A 21533-nucleotide genomic window follows, 5' to 3' on the forward strand; every position below is an offset into this window, starting at 1 on the left:
AGAGAATAAGAAAATGCACTAGTGACAATATTCTATCCGGTTTCTATTCAATACCTCAGCATGTTCTTATGAAGAAAATGCAAAAATCATTGGCCATATCAAGTCTCCGTCCGTCAAAATTGAAATTGAAAACTCGCAAAATTTGAGTGGAATATGAAGAATTACTTAATATTTCCCAAATTCGTGGGAAGTTCGTGAATTTTTGATGACGTGTGTGTTGAAATCATAAAAGATTGCAACGCAGGTTTATTCCAGGGACACTTTTATTGGTTGTTGTTGGCCTTAAAATTGACGACCATTTCCTGATTTTATGGCGGCGTTGAGTTTCCTTTTCCAAAACAATTTATGGCTCCCTGTATCCTTTCAAGTAGTAAAGTATTTTGGCTGGCCAGAGCATAGCACCACATTTATATACGCGCATATTTGTATTTGTTAATTATCAACAAGGTCTTGTTTCCGAACTGTGTATTTCCCAGATTGTTTTGAGTTTTCAACTAGTTTTGCTCGATGAAACGCGAGGAAAATTTCCAGCGAAATATGTTTGAAACCAAAACAACATGACAACCAATGACGATACAATATTTTGATCGTTTTGTATGTAAACATCAAACTGTTTATGAAGATTCTATATCAGTTGTTATATATATTTTTAATTGAAGGACTGAATTAACTCAAGGAAACCCCATCAAATTGTAAAATAAACTCCGCTGGAACTCAACGGCTATTGAGAGACATATCTTCTCAGTGTTAATAAAAACATCTTCGTAGTTTTAATGAAAACACAATTGAATTTATTATTTGTTCGGTCCGTATTGGGCCGAAATCAATTCGGTTTGGAAAACACTTGTGACTAATGTTATCTGACGAGTTCAAAGTTGATTCGCTGTACTTTAATCTGAGACAAAATCATTTAAAAATTTATGTATTGATTTCAAAAATGCTAGACAACTTCAATCAAAGTTTGACTGTTCATTTTGTAATATACATGTACAAAAATTAAAGCTTTCTTGAAGAAACTTTGTGTATATAATATGCATCAGAAAATATGTAGGTTCTTATTAATTCATAAAAAAGTTTTTGATGTTCTTGTTCTAATGCAGCCTTGTATTTGGTACGGATTCTTTAATTTATTTACCATGACGTTATGTAGAAATGAAGTTCAATAAGTTTATTTACCGGGAACAAAACATAAGAAACAACTCTTTCAAAATTGCGAAGACCACCTTTACTAAAGGGAAATTGAAACAAGAAGGCTTAGTAATGTGCGTTTGCGCATATGCTCGACCCCATAGTACTGCGCATTTGCTCGGTGCTTCGCTTATTTATGACGGACACTAAAATTTTGTTCAGATTGGTACTAAAAAATATTCAAACGAATATCATTTTGTTGTTGCTACATTTAGTTCCCTGAGTCTTGAAAACTAAGGTATTATTCCTTCTGTAATAGAAATTCTTTTCCAATAGATTTAAATTGAAAAAATCTTCCAAGTCATTAAGATGCTAGTGGAACCTTATGCAGGCGCAACTGTTGATTTTAAAAATTCTTTTTTTTTGGTGCCAATTTTTATTTCTAACATCTGTGAGAAGATTGCTGTTCACTGGTCGTTTTTCGACAAAATTCAAATTTTTTTCTGGTCTTCAACAAAAACCAACTCTCTAAATATCGCCGATAACCGAATTGGCAGAAAAGAGTTTTATCCGACAATAAAGAGAATGAGAGTTTAAGCCAACAACATGGCAGCAGCACGCAAATTGTAATGGTTGGAGGAACTAGTGATAATTTTGACCAATGAGATATGTCGGGCAATTAGAATTGATATTTTGAGTGAATTTCTCGTGTCGGCTAAACCCCCTCTCAGCCAATAACCCCAAGTTTTCACTTTCCTGGATCATAGTAACATTGTAAATTAGCGCTGGATCATAGTATTTCCCAGTCTGTAATTTTACTATGTCCATATTATGATCATGTCATTTACTAGAGTGTAAAGTATAAAATTAGGCGTAACAAATTGGTTCTATGAAAACATTCTGAAAATTCCATCAAAATCTGAAATAAAAACCATAAAAATCTCTAGTTTGAGCCCAAAAGTTGAGAATTCGTCAGGTTCCAGGCACTTGGTGTGCGTTTACTGGTTTTGGCTTGTATTTACTGGTTTTGGCGGGTATGTGTTTCTAATGCTAATACGTTTCTTGCAACTTTTTAAGATTGTAATTCATCGTCATGCTCAAAAACTGCATCGTCCAAAATTTCAATTTTCGAAATTTTCTAACTTTTCAATGATTTCCCTTTGATTTCCCTTTTTAGTAAAATTTTCTAATATTTTTTAATGATTTTCTTGTGAACATCATGCAAATCAACACCAAGGATGCTCAGTCTACTTTGAGAAAAAATGTCTATGAGACTTATACTGCACATCATGGGTAGCAAGATACTCTTGGGATACACTGATATAGTACTGGGCCGACAATATATAGTTGGAATACAATGTTTCAGCACTTATTTACAATGGCACTAGATTCCACTGGGTCAGTTGTTCTACAAAAGGAGAAATGCTAGTCAATTAGTACGCAGCAGCTGCCATCCAATGTTAATATTCAAAAATAGTTGTCTAGTAATTTTGTATTCTAGAACTATTCATTTTTCACGCTAGTGACTTCAATTCCAAAATCACAGGTGAGTCAACAAAGTTAGAAGAATTGTAAATTTTGCTAAGACACGTTTGTTCCCGCTTGGATACACAAAGTAATACTTAAGCAAAAAAAGCGTTGAAGCAGGGCTTCAAGATATGCAAAAATTGATTTGAATCTGATGTCTTAACGATTATTCGCCTAAAATTCACCAAAATTAGCATGAAGATGTCATTAGTCATCGAGACACAAACTGAAAAAAGGTTTTTTATAGATTTTTTAATTGAGAAAGTTGAAGTTTCGCTGTGCAAAATTAGCGCAGATTATTTTACAATACTGAGAATTTTACTACTTTTTAAACTCTGTAGCTTTGTTACTATAAACGAAATTCTCCATAGTGTCATCAATAGTTTTGTAAGCTACTATTGAGATTACTTCTAATTTACTAATATTTGTAGCAGATTGGTCTATATAGTTTTTCGTTTTAATGCTTCGCATCATCAGTTTCTCTTCGATATTTTTGTTTCATGAAACAAATGTAGTTTATCGTTTGCTATTAAATGAATAGGGAATTAAATTGAACCACTCTTGAATTAATAAAAGGAGATAAAATATGATAAATGATATACAAATGTTGAAAGTAAATGAATTGTAAAATTTCTATGAAGTTGACGATATGTGAAATCATTTCTGATTGTGTTAATCTTTCTTGTGTTAATTTAAGGAAGTCTTTTGAACTCCTTACGTTCATACTTGGTTAACTTCATTCGATACTTAATGTCATTAACTGTGACGAGATTCTCTTTTAACGATTATGAACCGTTTCAGCAAAGTGCGGTGTTGTTTATCTTCTGCAAAAAGGGGGTCTCTTTTACCAAATAGTTTGGTCAACCCGCGACTTTTATCAGTCGACTGCGAACATTATTGGTCGACCAATGGTCCCCTGGCTGTTAAAATCAATACAGTCTTTTCATACCCGGTATTTCAAACCACGATCTTCTAATAAGTCAACCTCTTAACTAGAATTTCTCCGTATCAAGACTTCATTGGCACGATGTTTGAAATGAACTCTTGGTAAAATTATTTTGGTTGAGACAAAGTTACATTAGATTATTTATCCGAAAAGTATCACGCTTGCTGGAAGAGAAAGGAAAAATTAGGTTTGCGAATAATTTTATAGCTTGAACCAACTATGAATGTAGATTGGAAGCATTAATATTAAAGTATTTGTTGTGTGTTTTTAATGCACGGGTTTTACTAGTTCCAGAACTTTCAGAGTTCGAGCTTTTTCAGCTTTACTTGTTATCTATCCTTAATCCCTGAGGACATTTTCAACCTATCGTAAAACAGCGAATGAACGAAAAAGGATAAAAAATTATTTTATTGATTCAACCCATTTTCATGGGCGGGTGAAAATGATAAATCAGAAAGCATTTTTCCCAATTCACCCAAAAGTGGTAAATGGATATATTTGCCTATTTTGACATAAACCCTGAAAGCCGTCTATAAATAGCTAAATAATGCCAATAAAATTACCCTCTGGCAAAAAGCTGTGCCCGGCAATTCAACATGTATTTTAGGCTCAATTTCCAAATTCTGGGTGCAAATGTGCCCGTTTGTTGCCACAAGGTGCAAAACACGAAATTAGAGACGTGTTCTAAATTTAGTTATGGTTTGTATCATGATTAGTTATAATACTAGCAGACCTCATAACTAGCTCTAGTTATAACTGGGTAATAACTCTATCGTGGGTTTGCCTTGAAAGACTGTCAGATTAGAGTATAATTGAGACAATGTGTCGATCTTGGCCTGTGAAATTTGAGAGATTTCAGTCAATGTTGGCCAAATGCTGGCCTTGACAGGCGTGAAATCTTTCGCCACTTTCTAATCAATACCTTTCCTATTCCCAAAACGCTCCAACTCAAAAGCACTCCGAGCGCAAATTGAATATTACACAGAAAAGAAAACAGGACCAGTAGCACCAAGGAAACAAAACTTCAAACACAATTTCTTTACTTTACAAGTGGGCGATTTACGGGGCGATTTAAAACAAACAATTTGTATATCAGTCAATGAATCTTTAAACCAAAAGAAGCCCAAAAGGTGATTGAAGTGTGAGTTTATTCACATAGATTAATCCAGCGTAGTCATTAAAAACAATAAACCATGTTTCGGGAAAATATTCTTTGTAAACGGACTCCTGTCTACCGTTTGAGCCAAATATTCAAATACATACTCTGCATTCTTCACATTAATGAACATTGCCGCACAGTTCTTATCACCATCACGGGGCTTGAAGCTAAGTAGTTGAATTACTTCGATAGGTCGATAATGACGGTGCGGTAATATTTTTTAATAAACCCTTGTTGCGATTACGACAGCTGAGTAGCTTATGCTCAGCTGTTTTGATGATTTGTGTACTCGTTTATGCCACTATTTTATGGCCACGGATGTTATATAAACGTTGGCGATAAAACAGTTGTATAAACTTGAATTCTAATCCCTAAACACGTTAAACAACTGCTTCAGATCTTTTCAGTATTCTTCGGACTTTAACAACAAATTTCGTCGATTTACAACTGTTGGTATCGTAATTGGAGTAGATTGAAATGACCTTTGAAAACAAATTCCTTAAACTAACATTGGACAATTTAAATGTTGCATGAATATTTTTTTTCACTTTGATTCATGGGCAATTAGTTTGAGATGAACTCTTGTCGAGAGTTCAACGTTGAGTTATGAATAACCGACATATTCAATCTGAACCCCACCTAAATTACATGACGGAGCATCCTAATAACTGTCAAAATAATTTATGTTCATTGCCGATTTCGGTCGAGCAGGATCTCTGCTTGAGTTCCCCTCTGCTCATCTTATAATACAAGCAGCAGTCATTTTTTCCATTTTTTAGAACAATATTTTAATAAGTGAAAGTGATAACTTTGCTCAGAAAAATAGACCACGCGTAACTGCAGAGAAATTCATCGCTATGTCCAATTTAGAGGGCTGTAAGATAAAGGCGATAAACAGTCCCCAGCAACAATATTCTTCTTTTTACTAGTAAGTTTTATCAACTCCAAACATTTCAAACCCAGAAAAATCTCAAGGAGAAATTATTTTGATTGAAAGAACAATTTTGACATCTACAATAAGAAAAAACGGCCTACATTTTTCTTAACAGATGCAAAAGTTTGTTAATAACAATTGTCGAACAATTGCGTCTTTTCTCCAGTCAATCATTTCATAGACCCATAGTCTTTTCATGTTTTTTTTTCGATCCACTCAACGTTGGCATTTGGTCAACCACACCCGAAAAAAATGTTGTTTTCATGAGAAATAATGTTTTCACACAATGAGAGGTATAAAGAACAACTGCTCTTTTTTTATTCGATCGCATGTAAATGGATGTAATGGAGTGTAATGCCAACGCCATTTTGCTGGATTATTTGAACTACGTTGAAGTTTACACTTCCTAATTAAATTGATCAATTCTTGGCTACTGTCGCTAGTTTTGGATGTTTTCATGGGCTTACCTCCCCTGCTGGCGACTGTCGCACGTGATCAATTACTGCTGTAGTGTTAATAGCACTGTTGATGTGAGGGTCAGTAGTAATTGTAGTTGAGCACGTGAAAGGTATTGGGACCGTTTCATGTCCACCTCCTCCGCCCACTTGGGGTTGTGGTTGGGGGTTCGAGTCTGAGCGTGGCCCGGGAGAACAGGCAGAGATCATTTCCTCAAGACATCTGAGTTGTTTCTGCACTTCTGAGATCTTGCTGCGATATGCTTTCTTGTTGGCATGTTCTAAACAACGAAAGCGTTGATAATTTTCAGAAGTAACTGGTTTTTACTGTTGAATAATTTTGTTTTTATTTTGTGATTCCTTATTCAGAGCTGACAGTTATACCGCAAGATCTTGCAAGACTTTTGCGAGATAGCCGTGTTTCTTGCAAGATAACCTCGGATTTCGAGTAGGGAACCTCTCAAAAAGTCTTCTACTTTATCATATTTTTATAGGTCATTAATATTTCTTAAGTGCTGATGACCAATAAGTTACGATCAATTCAATTTTGTGTGTTGTGATTTTTATACTCTAGCGATGCTAGGCAATTTTTCTTCTTTCTTTGTTTTTTTGAGACATGCTTGATTAGTTCCTTATTTAAGTTAATATTATGACTGAAAAAAATACAAGTTTATTTTTTTGAAAAAGTGAAGAATTGAAATTTGCAAAGTACTAAATGCTTCCATATAATCAGCGAAACATTAATCTACAGTATATGCACCAATTACCATGTCTAGTGATGCTTGAGAAATATAATCAATTGCCCCTAAACAAATTTATTTCGCTATGATGGATTTCATATTCTTAACAAGCTTTATTAACAACGAAATTGAGGAAAATACTTATTAATAGTCTTATGCTGCTGATAATAGCAATGAAGTGACGCTGCTTCACAAACACTTATGAAAAAGTAAAGAATCAAAAACGCAAACGGTGTAATAAAAAATTACTAATGATTCCAGTGGGAGATAAGAGGCTATTCCTGGCGCCATTCTTGGTGTCACTTTTACCTCTTTAGACAAACTGGAAACTCTTGTAATTTTGATTTAATTAGTCTGAAGATAAGAACAATAACCAAATGATATACCAAGATTTTAATGGTGAGATTTTCGACAATTGTAGAAATGGTTAAATTCTGCAAGAATATATTCTTTGGACAATGTTAATAAAAGTCACAAGTTACAAAAAAACGAAATAAGTTTTCTAACATCCAAGAAACCCCAAGGAAAGTAAAATTATTTCTTGACAACTGTAGTTTAGAAGTAATAAAAAACAGTGCTAATTCCGGCTAAAGACCTCAAAAATCTTATTCCAGAACAGGCGAATCAACGTAATTTTGGAAATACCTTTTTGTATCCACGAATGACAGAATCTTTAATACGTAATCAATTTAATTGAAAACAGGCAGACAACAGCGCAATCAATATTTTTCAAGAGTTGCAGAATTTTAAAAATGTTTGTGTTTTTAATGTTTCATATTCGCCACTCCTCCATACTAAAAAAGAAAATTCAAATAACAATGAGCTGGCCTCGAGATAGAGCTCATAGAAAAAAATGAAAAAGATTGTCTGTGGAGCACGAATACCAACAATAAGAGTCAATAATAAATTCAGATCTATGTTAATCGGTTTGAGCATGAATAAAATTTTTATTCAAATTATAAATAGGGTCGAGCAAACTATGGTCATTTTGAAAATTTTTAATAATCCGATAAGTTCACCACGTTTGTAAAAACTCTGAACACTGCTTTGCATCCTTTTTTCGTATTCCAAAATAAAAAAAAATCACTCTAAAACCTTTATATGTTTGAGCATAAAAGATCTATGTTAAAAATTTTTTGCTAATTCCGGCTAATAGAGTGTTCTGTCTAAAAACCTCAAAAATCTCATTTCAGAACAAGCGAATAATCGTAATCTTGAAAATAACTTTTTGTATCCACTTGACAACCGCACAATCAAAATTCTTAACAAATGCAGATTTTTAAAATTGTTTGTGTTTTTAATGTTTCCTATTCACCACTCCTCTATACCAAAACAAAACTTAAGAGCTGTCCTTCTTAGTGCACAGCGGTTTTTGTTCAGTTCCAAAAATGAAAATCAGAAAAGAAAAATAAAAAAGAGCTGAGTTCGAGATAGAGCTCATAGAAAAAAATGAAAAATTCTGTCTTTGGAGCAAGAATTCCCGCAATAAGAGTCAGTAATAAAGTCAGACCTATGTTATTCGGTTTGAGCTTAAAATATGTTTTTATTCAAATTATAAATCTGGTTGAGAAAACTAAGATTAATTTGAAAATTATTAACGATCCGATAAATTAATTGGATAATCAACAGACAAATGAAACTAAGTTTTTAAAATTTATAAAAACTGCTTAACCTTCTTTTTTCATATTCCTAAATAAATTTAAAAAATTATTATAAAACCTTTATATCTTTGAACATAAAGGATCTATTTAAAAAACTTTGCTAATTCCGGCTAATAGAGCATAGAAACCTCAAAAATCTTATTTCAGAACAGGCGAATCATCGTAATGTTGAAAATACCTTTTTGTATCCACTTAATATGATATTCAATTGAATTGGAAAAAAACAGGCAGACACCCGCACAATCAAAATTTTTTAACAATTGCAGATTTTTGAAAAAAATTGTGTTTTTTAATGTTTCTTATTCGCCACTTCTATTAACCAAAACTATGTATTTCAACCCAAATGTTGGTTTTTCCAACGATTTTGGGATTGTTTTGATTAAAACGGGATGAAGAAAGTTTACCGAAGTATTTCGGAGCTTTTACAGAACTCATATTTGTAATCGGAAAAATTAATCCTTCAAACCAAAAATTTTTTGTTGTTTTGTTTTCTCGGACAAAATCAAGATAAAAAGTTCCCGCGCAACATAAATTTGTGTTTTAAAGCAAGATTTATATTGGCTACTCTAGGCTTTTCACAGTCTAATTGTGGAAACAGTGAGGATTGTTAGTGCTATCTGTGCAAAGTACTCATTCGTGGACAATTTATTTATCAATCATGTTTCTTGCTTATCGAAAGTCATGTAAAACCAGCCCCTTCAAAGCAGTTTAACACAAGACAAACAAATAGGATGAAAAATAATTTTTTTTTAGAAATCATAACGTGTTTCAATGTAATACTACCTTATCTTTTGACTTTGATTTAACGCAAATTTATTCAAACTCTCATCGGCAACATCAAATGATTTCGGTGGCAAATTGCTCACAAAAACGGAATGGAAAACATGAATCAAGATTTCTTTGATCCGAGTAAAGATAATAGTTTCTTACCGAAAATTAAAATTCCTTATAAATCAAGAAAAACAAAAAAAAACAAAAATACCAACAAACACAAAAACCAACAAAAAGTTGTCTTTCTAAGTGCACAGCCGTGATTTAGTTCAAAGAATGAAAATCAGAAAAGAAAAATAAAAAAAGCTGAAGCTGGCTTTGAGATAGAGCTCAGAGAAAAAAATGAAAAATTGTGTCTTTGGAGCAAGAATCCAAACAATAAGATTCAGTAATAAAGTCAGAACTATGTTAATCGGTTGGAGCATAAAACTTGTTTTTATTCAAATTACAAATCGGGTCGAGCAAAATATGGTCATTTTGAAACTTTTTAACGATCCGATAAGTTAGTTCGCTAATCAACAGAAAAATGTAACAACGTTTGTAAAATTTATAAAAAATTGTTTTGGTACCGTTTTTCGTTTTTAAAACAAAAAGAGCATTGTAAAACTTTTACATGTCGTTGGAGGTTTTTAACAGCGGAATGAGGAAAAAAAATACAATTCTTAAACAGCTACGAAACATCAAATTTTAAACTTCCACGCTAGAACAAATTATTTAGTCGCTAAATTTATCACCTAACTCAACTGACCACTTTTCCTTTCCTTTGCATTCGATAAGATATCATAATTTTAAAACAGAGCTGGCAAAATGTTGGAAAATAGCCGTCGTTGACCCGCTTGATGCCCATTGGGATTGAAACAGAAAAAGAAAAAATTAGGAGACAGAAATTGTCAGGACTTTTCTGAGTGTCAGTGTTCTTATTTCGTGTATAGATTCTGCATGTTAGGTTTTTTCATTAACTACACTTAATTCAGCTTCTAAACTGAGTGTTTTTAAGCATAATACTAACGCCAGCTATTCGCTTTCATGAACTTTGATAACCTAATGCACTATCTCTTAATGACCGGGCTGTATTTGTTTATCCCGTTTTTTTTATTTTTCTCTTTTGACTTTGACCGTTTTCACAACATTATGTAGTTCAATACGCGAAGAAATTTAAAAAGTCAGAAGTTAAGCGTGAAATTCGTGACTTTTGTAAATCAAAAAACGAGATCAATATGTAAAGCGAATTAAAAAAAACATAACACGACCAGTCCTGAAATACAGAAATACAATCCAAAGAATTGAATGATGAAGTTAGAACTACTGCATCTGACCATCATATCAATTAACCCTGGCAGCTAAAAAGGCAAACTTGTAGGAACTAAAACAATCAAAAAAATTAAACAAAATAAAATCATTGTTTTACCTCTTTAAGCTTTCACATTTAAGGTCGAAATTCATCCGCTGAAAAATACCCATTAACCCAAGCACACACTTTAAAAGAGGTTACTGGCCACTAAAGATGGAAAAAGCATAAGATAGAAAACCGTGAAAAAAAGTATTTTTTTTTCAAAGTTTTTAAATCTTGCAAAGTTTCAAATGTTCAAAACCATTTTTTGTTGTCTGCGTCTCAAATCTGTTTAGTAACTTATCAGCAAGATTTAGATTGATAATATTAATATCTTCCGAAACTTTCATTGTCTTAAGAAAGTAGCCCGTGTTCAAGACTAGGAAAATTATCACTGGCCATAAAGATCGACAAAGTTGTAAAATGATAATTTTCAGAGCAATTGAAAAATATTCAATTTTCGTCACTAAAATTGCAAAAATGCGTAATATTAGAACGCCGAATACATTTCCATTGAACCTACCAAACCAACAGTAACCTACTATTAAATCTTAGAGGAGGTTGTCTGTCCCCTGGAGATAAATAAACTCAAAAAAAGTTTTATTAAAAAAGTTTTGTCTCAAAAAAGTTTTATTAAAAAAATACTAAAATTTGTGAGCTAAAGATGTTAAAAATCAATACATTACCACTAGAAATTATGCAGTAACGTATCGTCGAACCCTAAAGGAGTTTTATCAGCCCCTGAGGATGGCAAACCCTAAATAATGTCAAAAAAATCGAAAAAAAATGTCAAAAATTGATGTTTTAACAAAACGTTGCAAAAATTCGTGATGTTAAAAATGTAGAAAACCAATCCATTACTGCTAAAAACTATGCAGGGCGCTCGATGGCACGTAGGGCTGAAAAATTCAAAAGATGACAAAAATTTCAAAAAATTGAAAAAAAATGTAAAATTTGGTATAAATTTGCGTGCTATATTTGGAGTATCCTAACACATAGGTTACGAAGGGTCATAAAATGTGATTATCTCTTGCAAAAGTCCTTTATCAACTTTTAAAAACCTCAAATTTAGATTAGACAAACAAAAATTTGAGGGCTCAAACAGAAAAATTTGTGGGCTCAAAAACTACTAAAAATGTCCTTTTAACCTTGAATTACGGCCTTACCAGTAGCATCACCACTCTAAGGACTTGAATGACAACTAAATGTGGCTAAGGGCATCTAATGAAATTTGATGCCGGCTGAGCGTTACGTGTTTATCGCGTTTTGAATTACCTTGAATTACGGCCTTACCAGTAGCATCACCACTCTAAGGACTTGAATGACAACTAAATGTGGCTAAGGGCATCTAATGAAATTTGATGCCAGCTGAGTGTTACGTGTTTATTGCGTTTTGAAAGCCAAAAGTCCTGAAAAAACATCTTACAAAAAATATATAACTGGACATATCCTGACCTACAATTCAAACAAAATTGCACTAAATAAACAAAAAACTAAACCTAGAATGGACTACTACTGATTTGGGAAAACCATTCAGACAATGAGATTTATCAAAAAATTGAAAAAAAGCAGTAAAAACCGAAGCAAAAATGCCGCATGTGAACAAAAAAACCACTAGCGAGAAAATTGTTGGTCATGCACCGTTTTCTCAGTCTACTTAAAAATAGAATGAAAAAAGTTCACGCCGCAAAACCACTCGCTTTTTTTGCTCCACTTCCTGTTTCGGCGTGACCAAAACCATCTCTTGAATTTGACTTCAAAGTTCATAAAAATGAGTGAACAGATCTTAGAGTACCACTACATTACAATTTTTGAATTTTAAAAAAGGAAAACACCTAAATAATAGCCGTTGACAGGCTTTTGAAAAACAAAGTTTTTGAAAAAAATGACCACAAAACATAATAGTGCTTTATGGGCACTTAATGATGTCACAGAACTACAGTAATTTTGATTTGTTGTCCCAAAAGGTGCAATAGTAGCGTCTAGAACAACTGGTTCAATTACGTTTCAGATACGTTTCAATTACGTAGCAAAATGGAATAGTTCAGATTGAAAATTTTCAAAAATTTTTCGAAAGTTTTTAGCTCTTTGACCAACATTGCCTACGTGTCATATAAAATAGCCGTTGACGCATTTTGCTAACAGAGATACCCTATAACTTAGTTTTTTGGTTGCAATATAACATACAACAAATATTTTCACTCCAGATTTCATCGACATCGTAGTTAATTTTCTAATGTGAAGAAGAAAGGAAAGGAAACAATTTATATTGCTAAGCATCAATTTCACTTTGATAGTTCAAAAAATCGAAAATTTCGGATTAATAGCATTTAAAAACATAGCCGACTAAGGTAGAGCGAATTGCTCTCAAACGACTAGTTGGGTTCGGCAGGAGCCAGCTGGGACTGGGGTGAGCGGAGTGGGGCTGGGGTCAAGGACGGGGTGGTCAAGCGATAGGAGGAGGTAGGTTTGGGAGGGCTGAACCATAGGGAGTCCAAACCGCACAACGGTTGAACGGGGGAGTGTTGGGGGTGACTGCGGTGTTATAAGATTGTGAACCGCATTTAACACCATGAAATTATCCCGAAACAGTTTCGATTAATCGTATACTTAGAGACTAGTAAGGTGTTAGGCGCTAAGAGAGCTGCTCAAACATTTAATATCCCCCGGGCTGTTTATCCCGTTGTTGAAGACGAAGAATCAAAAGGGTCAAACCAAAAACCGGTTCAGCGAAAAATCACATATAAAACCCACAGGACTATTATAAATGATAAAAACTTCGTTTGACAGCAATCAAAATTATCGAGAGCTAATAATTTTTTTAGTTGCAATCGTACACAAAAATTATCAATTCATATCATACTGTGTCTGATTTAATTGTTTTAGAGTATTTGAAACATGAAACGGAGAGTAAGGTGGAAAAAAAACTCAAATACTCCCACACATAAAATAAAAAACTAAAAAACTAAATAAATCCTCGAAAAGAAAAAGAGTTGAAAATGTCTTTTCAACATTTGACTTAATTTTTCTAGTGATTTTTGATGCGAGCACATTTATATTTCTCTGTAACGAAAGTTAATCGGTCAAAACTAGCTTGAGAAAAAAATCGAACTGGTATAAAGCTTCTAACCCCCCATTTCATGGGGGGCTGGAATAAAAAAATCTGTTACAGCAGCTTGACTTCATTAACTATTAATGTTTTTAACTTTCACGTACTCCTGCATTTTTTTTTTAAAAAACTCCGTAATTTACCTCTGCATGTTGTTTTGTGATGCATCTTGTTTTGAAGACCTTTAATAATCGATCTTAGAATCAGTAAATAGTAAAAATAGGCCTAAATTTTGTTATCCTTACACATCTCCTAAAATCAGCTGTCAAAAATAAATCTGAATTAATATACACAATGGCATTTTCTGATATAGTATAAGTTTTGTGTAACTCTATTCACAATATAAAAAAGATAACGCGCAGTATCGTGGCCTCTTCTTCATTACAGTTTCTTTTGAAATAATACAAAAAATTAGAAGTTGACAATTCTGTCTACGAAATTTTTAAATATTATCTCTTTTTCGTGAAAACGTAGACCTAAAAAGTAAAAATCTGTTTAAAGAGGATGATTTAGTATCAGAGTTTAAAAACGCCTGTATTAGGGTAAAAAACTAAGAAACCGAAATTCTGGTGTTTTTTAAATTTAATAAAAATTATGATAATAATTGGGTGATCCGGATACTGGCTATCCTAATTACTGTTAATCAAATATTGTTCTAATATCATGAACAGAAAAGAAAAGAGAAAACTGAACGGAAGAGCGTTTTAATAATGAAATATCGAACTTACCAGGAGTATAGTTGACCAATTTCTGCACTTTGGTTCTCAGCACATAAATCTCCGACTTCAAACTTTCAACGTCACTATTTGAGTCACCACCACTGCTCACAATCGCATTGTCATCAGCGGTTGTCGTTGTCTGTGAATCAACTTTAGTCATACAGTTGGTCCTTGCCGAGGTAGCTTCCGTCTTTGATTCCTCCATTGGTCGACGAGTGTCTACTCCAAGCTGTGGATGCGTTTCGGGGTAAATTGGTTCCTCCGTTACTCTTTGAGGTCCTTCTTGAACGTCGATGGTTAAATTTGTCAACGGTTCATTTTGGTGCATTTCTGAAAATTTTAGGAATCGTTGCATCAAAGCAGAAACGTCTGATGTCGCTTCTTGCATCAGTTCTTCATTTTTTGGGTCTTCAAAGACATCTTGATTATCGTCCGTCATGGGAACGGAATCGGGGACGTCCAAGGATTCGGAGACATTGATGCTTTCGCTGGCGCCTCCGAAGTAGGGCGTCAGTTCTTCGAGTGCAGCTGCGTCATCGAGACTTTCTTCCGAGGATTCACTGCTTACTGTTATCAACTGACCTTCTTTAAACGACTTTGAGTCAAGAAAGGAAGACATATTGGGGAAGAAAAGAGGACCGTTACTTGGTCCCAGAAACTCTAATGGGTCCTTATAAATGGTGCTTGGACTGTAGTCAAATACAGGCGCGGCCTTGGGCTGCAAAGGTATACTGGAGCCCTCGAAACCAGGAGGCAAACCAGACATTGTTGATGACCTGGACTTCGTGCTCATGCCTGGACTTGACAAGGTACTTCGCGATTCGTGCGGCAGGGTTGAGCTTTTGCCGCCTTCTGAAGGTTTGGGTAATTTTGATGTTTGTGTTTGGTTCGTGCTTTGAGGCTGATCGTTTAGCATAGATTCGGTTTCTTGTTGAACTTCTCGAAGAAGATTTTTTCTAGCTCTTATAGACGCCAATTGTTGTTCGCATCTCGCTTCCATATCTTCCGTGTAACCAATTTCAGACGATAATTCCTGGTACTTATTCATGAGACTGAACCACTTTAGGGAATCGGAGGCCGCATAATCGGTAGAATCTGGATTGTTTCCAGGAAAAGAGCTGCTAAAAACACTGGAAGGGGATTTTGAACGACCAATATCTGAGGAATCGATCGAGCAGTTGAGTGGGACTGGGGGATGTTGGGATCCGGGGGCAGTTGACGACGTTCGATGTTGGGATCCAACAGTCGAGGAACTGCAAGGTCCGATTTCTCTCTGAAGAGGGTTTTGATGTACAGTGACAGGATTTGTTGTTAGTTCTGGATTAATATTGGTTCCAGGGGGTCGAAAGTTTTGAACTCGGGAGATATAGTTGTTGGAACTAGTTTGAGGTGAAATGCTACCCCCAGTTGAAAAGTCGTGCTCAATAGAAGCGGTGTATTCGTTACTTGAGTGGGCACCACCACTGCTGCTTGCCATCAACGACAACAACAACAACAACACCCAACATGCACAAGTAAACAAAGGTAGCAGACGAGTAAACAAATAAGAAATAGTCGCAGACTCTGGTTAATTTCCACTAATAAGATTACTGGATAACTCTTGGGTATCTATTGAATTGTAAATTGGAAGTAGGCGGTTGCTGGTCGGAATTGGGAAACTTCACTGCATCCAAATACCAGCAGTGATTCTAAAAATGGAAACTTTTTACTCTTTTTATCACTTCTTTCACAGCAGGAGTAATGATGGTGATAATAGTAAGAACTACTACTAGTGCTCTTACCAAAGATGTAAAATAAAAACCAGATATATTAAGCGCTGCCGTCTTAAGATTGATAAAAACGGTGGAAGAAAGTACTTTACATTGAGGATGGATTTTTATGTTGTGGAAAATGAGAATACATGAAAAATGCTCGTCCCTTTTAGTTTTATTTGCGAAGGAAAAATACTCTAATCCGCAAAATAAAATTTTTCACAGACACTAGCGCGAGTAGATTACAACAGCGCGGATAAAAGATGAAATATTTCTGGAGAGCCGTTGTAGTGTATAGCATAGCACAATGCTTAACCAAGTTCACCATCGCATATATGGAAACAAAAAAACTACTTATATCAAGTTGAAAAAAATTAACTAAGCTCGCGTATTTTCAAGAGCCTTTTCCCCATACTTTTCCCACAAAATGTTTTATTGAAAATATACCCCGGGCAAAATTTTGGGAACTAAATAATGTTATGTCCTGGGTTAAGATCGTATTCTGTACTGAAATTTCACGAAACCTAATTTCACACTAACCTAAGAAATTTTGGTACAATTTTATGTCTTCCAATTTGGTAATCAAAAACGAGATTAGAATGATTTCTGCAAATAGAATAAAGTTAACAACCTTCTGTCAGAAAATTTCATTTCTTTGTTGTCAATGAATTCTGAGAAAATGCGTACCAAAAGATTTTGAGAAAAACAAATTTTAGTTACTAAATTTTTATTTTTTTTCCATTTTTCTGTTTTTCAACTATCCATTAATTTTGCTACTATTTTCACCAGTATAGTCGGCAAAATCTGCTAAAAATGTCCACTCGCCGTGTTTTCCGTAAACCTTTTGTGAATCTGCTATTTGCATTTTCGTCTAATTGGATAGAAAACCGATCTTTTCCTAATTTCGAATGGAGTGAGAGTAAGAGAGACATATTATCAGTTCGATTTGCTCTGCTAGCGCTGAGGGTACTTCGATCTATGCTTTTTCATGCACTTATAAAACGAGGAATGAGGGCTCTCCGTGATGGGTTTTGAGCCGAAAGTAATCAGAACAAAGAGATTTGGTATTTGCCAATATTTGAGTAGTCAAAATGAATATTATTGACTTTTTATCGCGCATAAGTTGAACTGCAAAGAGGCTAGATATAATTAAGACGTATACATTGATTTATAAGTTGAAGTTTTTCCACTTTTTGCGCTAATTCATTTCCCCTCGTTCGAGTAGATATCTGTTAATAAATCAAAACCAGAAAATTATTTAGTTAAGTTAATTTTCCGAATCGATTTGAAAAATTCTAAGTTAGAGTAAATATAAATGCTGTGATTTTTTGTATTTCAACCTGCAACCATTTTGTACCCTTGACTAACCTTGCAGTTGTTTGTATATAACCTAAGAGAGGTTGAAAACGAAACCTTCAAAGAAAGAAAAATGAGAAGGAAAGAGAGAAAGAGAGCTTGCTAGCTGGATAGATGGACTTAAAAATCGGAGGCGGTTGCCGCTTTGGTTGACTTGAAGTGCAGGCGTGAAATATTAGAAAAAATGGGCGAACAAAATAGTGAAATGGATGAAAAATTTTACGACAAAAGCCCACTGAAAACTGGGAAATACAAACTGCAATGCTGGGGAATGGAAAATACTGAAAAAAGGTAAGAAAAATGCCCAACCGAAACAGCCTCTATTTTAGTAATAAGGTTGCGGCTATACGCTTGGTTAGTATAAGATATATCGGGAAAGTATAAAGCATGGAATTGTGGGAGCTGTTATGGTTAGAGGTATTGGTTGTTTTGTATGGTTATATATACGCCAGCCATTACTGTGGCCCTGTAGTGTATATACAATTGCAAACCCACCGAAATGTTAGCTGAGGCTCGTTCTGATGAAGGCTCTTTCTGAAGGCCATCAGGCTATGTAAGCAGAACGGCTAACTTAGCAGAAAAAAATCCAAGGGCTGCAATTTTGTCATGCTAAAAATTTATCTATACTGCAAACATTCTTAGTCATTGAGGCGATGTCTATCGCCGAAGAGAGATACCAAAAAGCGTATTAGAACAGCTAGACTACTTTTAAATAAAATAGGCAATAAAGTATTTCATCAAAACTTTGTCTTGACAATTGAAAATTTTTGAAAATTTGCAAAAATTGGTTAAAAAATGGAAATTCAAATATAAAATAGGGAATTATTCAAAGGTTGGAATGAGGTAGGACTTGTTTGAAATTCAAAATGATCTCACGCGTCCCGCACCTACTCAATCCTGACAGTCCTCCTATCCTAAAAGCAGTTATAACCTTATACAACCCGAGAAAATGAAACAGCACTCAACTTATTTATCCTTGGAAATTTTGTTTCTTTAACTTTCAATTTCAAAATTTAGATCCCTATCTACGGCTTAAGCATTTGTTTAATACCTAGTACTTCATCAATAGTCATTAACGTTTATTAATATTTAGGCAAGGGAAGCCAGAAAGAAGCTATGACTCATATTTGTTTATTTTTTTGTAATTTCTGCTTAATGACCCGTCTTTGTTTTGGTGAGTTAGGAAGAAGGTTGGGCTTCCCTTGTGGATGCTGAGCCAAGGTGGCTGGTAGTTGGTGCAAGGAAGCCACCTTTTAATCTGGGAAGCATAACCACTCACTCTCACGCTCACTCAGCCTAGAATGTGAAATTGGCCGAAAATTTGGGCTTTACTTACCATGTTTAAAGTTACAAATGTTAACAATAAATAAGCCCGAGTCTAGAATGAGCCTATAGAATGATTTGCCAGTACAGTTTTCAAAAACTATTGACCGAAAAATGTTCCAGAATAGTTTTTCACAAGCTTTGTCTCACTATTTCAACATGAAACAATTAGTTCTAAGAGACAAAATTTTAATTTTATTGAAAAAATTATATATCAAAAATTCAATGATGCGCATTGAAAAAAAATAAAATCACAATTGTTGAGGTTAAGTTGTCAAGGTAAATATGCGACACTTTTTCATTCAAAAGCTAAATGCTTTTTTACACACTAGATTAAAACTATAAATGTTACCCTTGTCCGGGCAATATGATAGCAAGAGTACATTAATGCTAGAGGAGGTCAGCGTTATTTTTAATTCTCTTTTTTCGTCATTTTGCGCTGTATTCCAAGATAGCGGCTAAGATGAGTGTGGGAGTGATTGTTATTCTGCGTGGGTAAGACACCCCTGTCACAAAATAGACAGCAACCCAGTCGGGATTTGGGCTCACAACAACACACCACAAACACACACATCCACACTCATGCACCACCACACACTCACTCTCTCACACACACTTTCTGCACACACACGTACACACCAGTATACTACAACTAATACCACCAACATCACTGCATCCACTGAGCTGTGAATGGACGAGGTGAAAGGCAGAGAAAAACAGGAAGAGTTGTCTGTAAAATAACTGTGTTTGTGGAAATGCAACAGCAGCAGCAGAATTTCTATTTTTGTTTTGATGACTTCAAGTGGGCATTGAATTTTGCCTTGAAGTAAAAAGTGAAAGACTTAACTTAACAAATATGAGTCAACTAGCAAGAAAATATGACTAAAAGGCTGAATATGACTAAAATGATTCATTTTGTCCAATTTTCAGACTAACTTTTTTGATTTTGAAGTAAAAAATTAGGAGAGAAAGATAACACATACATGTCATTAGCTTGATTGTGTTTCTTCGGAATTTTAAATTTTCCTAACCAAAAATCACTGGACTAAAGAGCGAAAAAAACCTGATGCACCTATAAGCTTATTATTCAAAACTGGTAGTGCCACTACCAGTGAGAACCACACCTCTATCGAAGAGATTCTTAACGCTTGATTTTTGAACACAAAAGAATGGAAAAAGTTGCGTTTATGTTTTGTGGAAAATAAATGCTGTAATTTGTGGTCTTTATTGTTCTAAAAACATGTTTCTCAAAAGTTTTCAAAAGATTTTACTTTTTCCACTCCGCTGCTTCACATTTTCCGACCCACTTGTGGGGGGAGGAAATTTATACTCAATTGTTTTTTTGTTTAGTCAGTTTTCGCCGATCGATATATTCATCGTACAGGATTATGTGTGGTATCATTAGAAAGCTGGTCAAACGTAGAATTTCAAACTGAAAAGTTTTTTTTTAATTTTACTTTTTCCAGGGAGTTACGGAGGTTTAAAGTTTTGTGAACGTTAGCCTAACTTCAGTTGTTTTGTTCACATTTTTTTGAAATTTTGATTAATGTTTGCTGAAAATATGATCAAATTGTTAAACATAGCTTAATTGATGTTACGTTTGAGGATAGAAGAGAGTTGGAAAAAAGTTTGAAACAATTGGTTTCCCAAAAATTTCAGCTAAATTTTTGAAAATTGAGCATTTTTCTTCTTTTTCATAAAAAAATAGCACCAAATGTGCGGATTTGGTCAACTTTTTCCAGTTTAACCGGTGGTCCAGATTTAAAAACAGCTAACGCAAACCCCCTTTACTCGGATATTGGCTAATTTTACCTCCGGTTCCTAAGAAAGTTATCGGAAAACAACAATTTGCTGTCCTTTGCTATGTCAAACTGATATTTGTTTCTAAAAAACGCATCGATTATTTTTTGATTTTATACGATTTTCGTTTTGAAACAAAGCTATTACTTACTATTTTAGAAAAATTTGGTTTTCAACAGCCACGTGCAGCGATAGCAAGACCTGTTTGGCTTTCATCATTGAGTTTTACAAGAAAAAGGATTCGGATTGAACTTTGAGTCTGTCTTTTGGAATTTTTTAATGTCTTTCATCCCAAATACAAGAATGTCTTCTTTCATTTAAAGGTTCAATTAATAAGAGACCTCTTTATGTTTCAATAAAATCCAATAAAACCATTTTGTGTTTTCGGAGTAAAACTTATTTCTTGGCTTCGACAGCTTGTTTTCCTAATTTGTTAGGCAATTTTTGAGATTTCCGAGAACTTGTGTTTTTTTGTGTTCTTATTTTAGTTTAATTAGTCAGATGTCTAAATCGATATTTGGGGAGTTACAGAAAGTGACTCGATGTTTGTGGTTCATATCTCAAACACATGTATTTAGCAAGCTACAGAGGCAGTTGGGGAATTGAAGAAAGTATCTCATACTTTCAACTGATATATACATTTTTGGATATATAACTCGATGAGTACCCAAAATTCAGCTTTCATATTTAATATAAAGTTTTTTGGCCGAATTAGGTGTTTTGATTAAGTTTGGTACATTTCGTGGTTTCATGTAAGAAGCAGCAAGATCAAGACCAGTTGAGATCTAGCTGTGGAAATTTATACTTCAAAAACTACTCGGTGT

The 21533-nt window shown here is 34.3% G+C and overlaps 1 protein-coding gene across 6 annotated transcripts in view; it reads right to left on the reverse strand.

Annotated features, from left to right (window-relative positions):
• The window catches only part of LOC142342658 (uncharacterized), a 102791-nt gene that overhangs the window by 45435 nt on the left and 35823 nt on the right, over nucleotides 1-21533 (reverse strand). For 5 of the 6 annotated variants that reach the window (XM_075394113.1, XM_075394118.1, XM_075394112.1 and 2 more), the window contains exons 2-3: nucleotides 14489-16167; nucleotides 6162-6430 (exon numbers count right to left, since the gene is read on the reverse strand). In XM_075394113.1, coding sequence (XP_075250228.1) covers nucleotides 6162-6430; nucleotides 14489-15956 — 1737 coding nt within the window. In that variant the 5' untranslated portion in view covers nucleotides 15957-16167. Of the gene's footprint in view, nucleotides 1-6161; nucleotides 6431-14488; nucleotides 16168-17598; nucleotides 17890-21533 lie in introns of those variants that run through there. The other variant, XM_075394114.1, reaches the window with a different exon arrangement.

The sequence above is a fragment of the Convolutriloba macropyga genome, chromosome 7, assembly GCF_964194025.1.
Source record: "Convolutriloba macropyga chromosome 7, txConMacr16.3, whole genome shotgun sequence".
NCBI classification, from domain to species: domain Eukaryota; kingdom Metazoa; phylum Xenacoelomorpha; order Acoela; family Convolutidae; genus Convolutriloba; species Convolutriloba macropyga.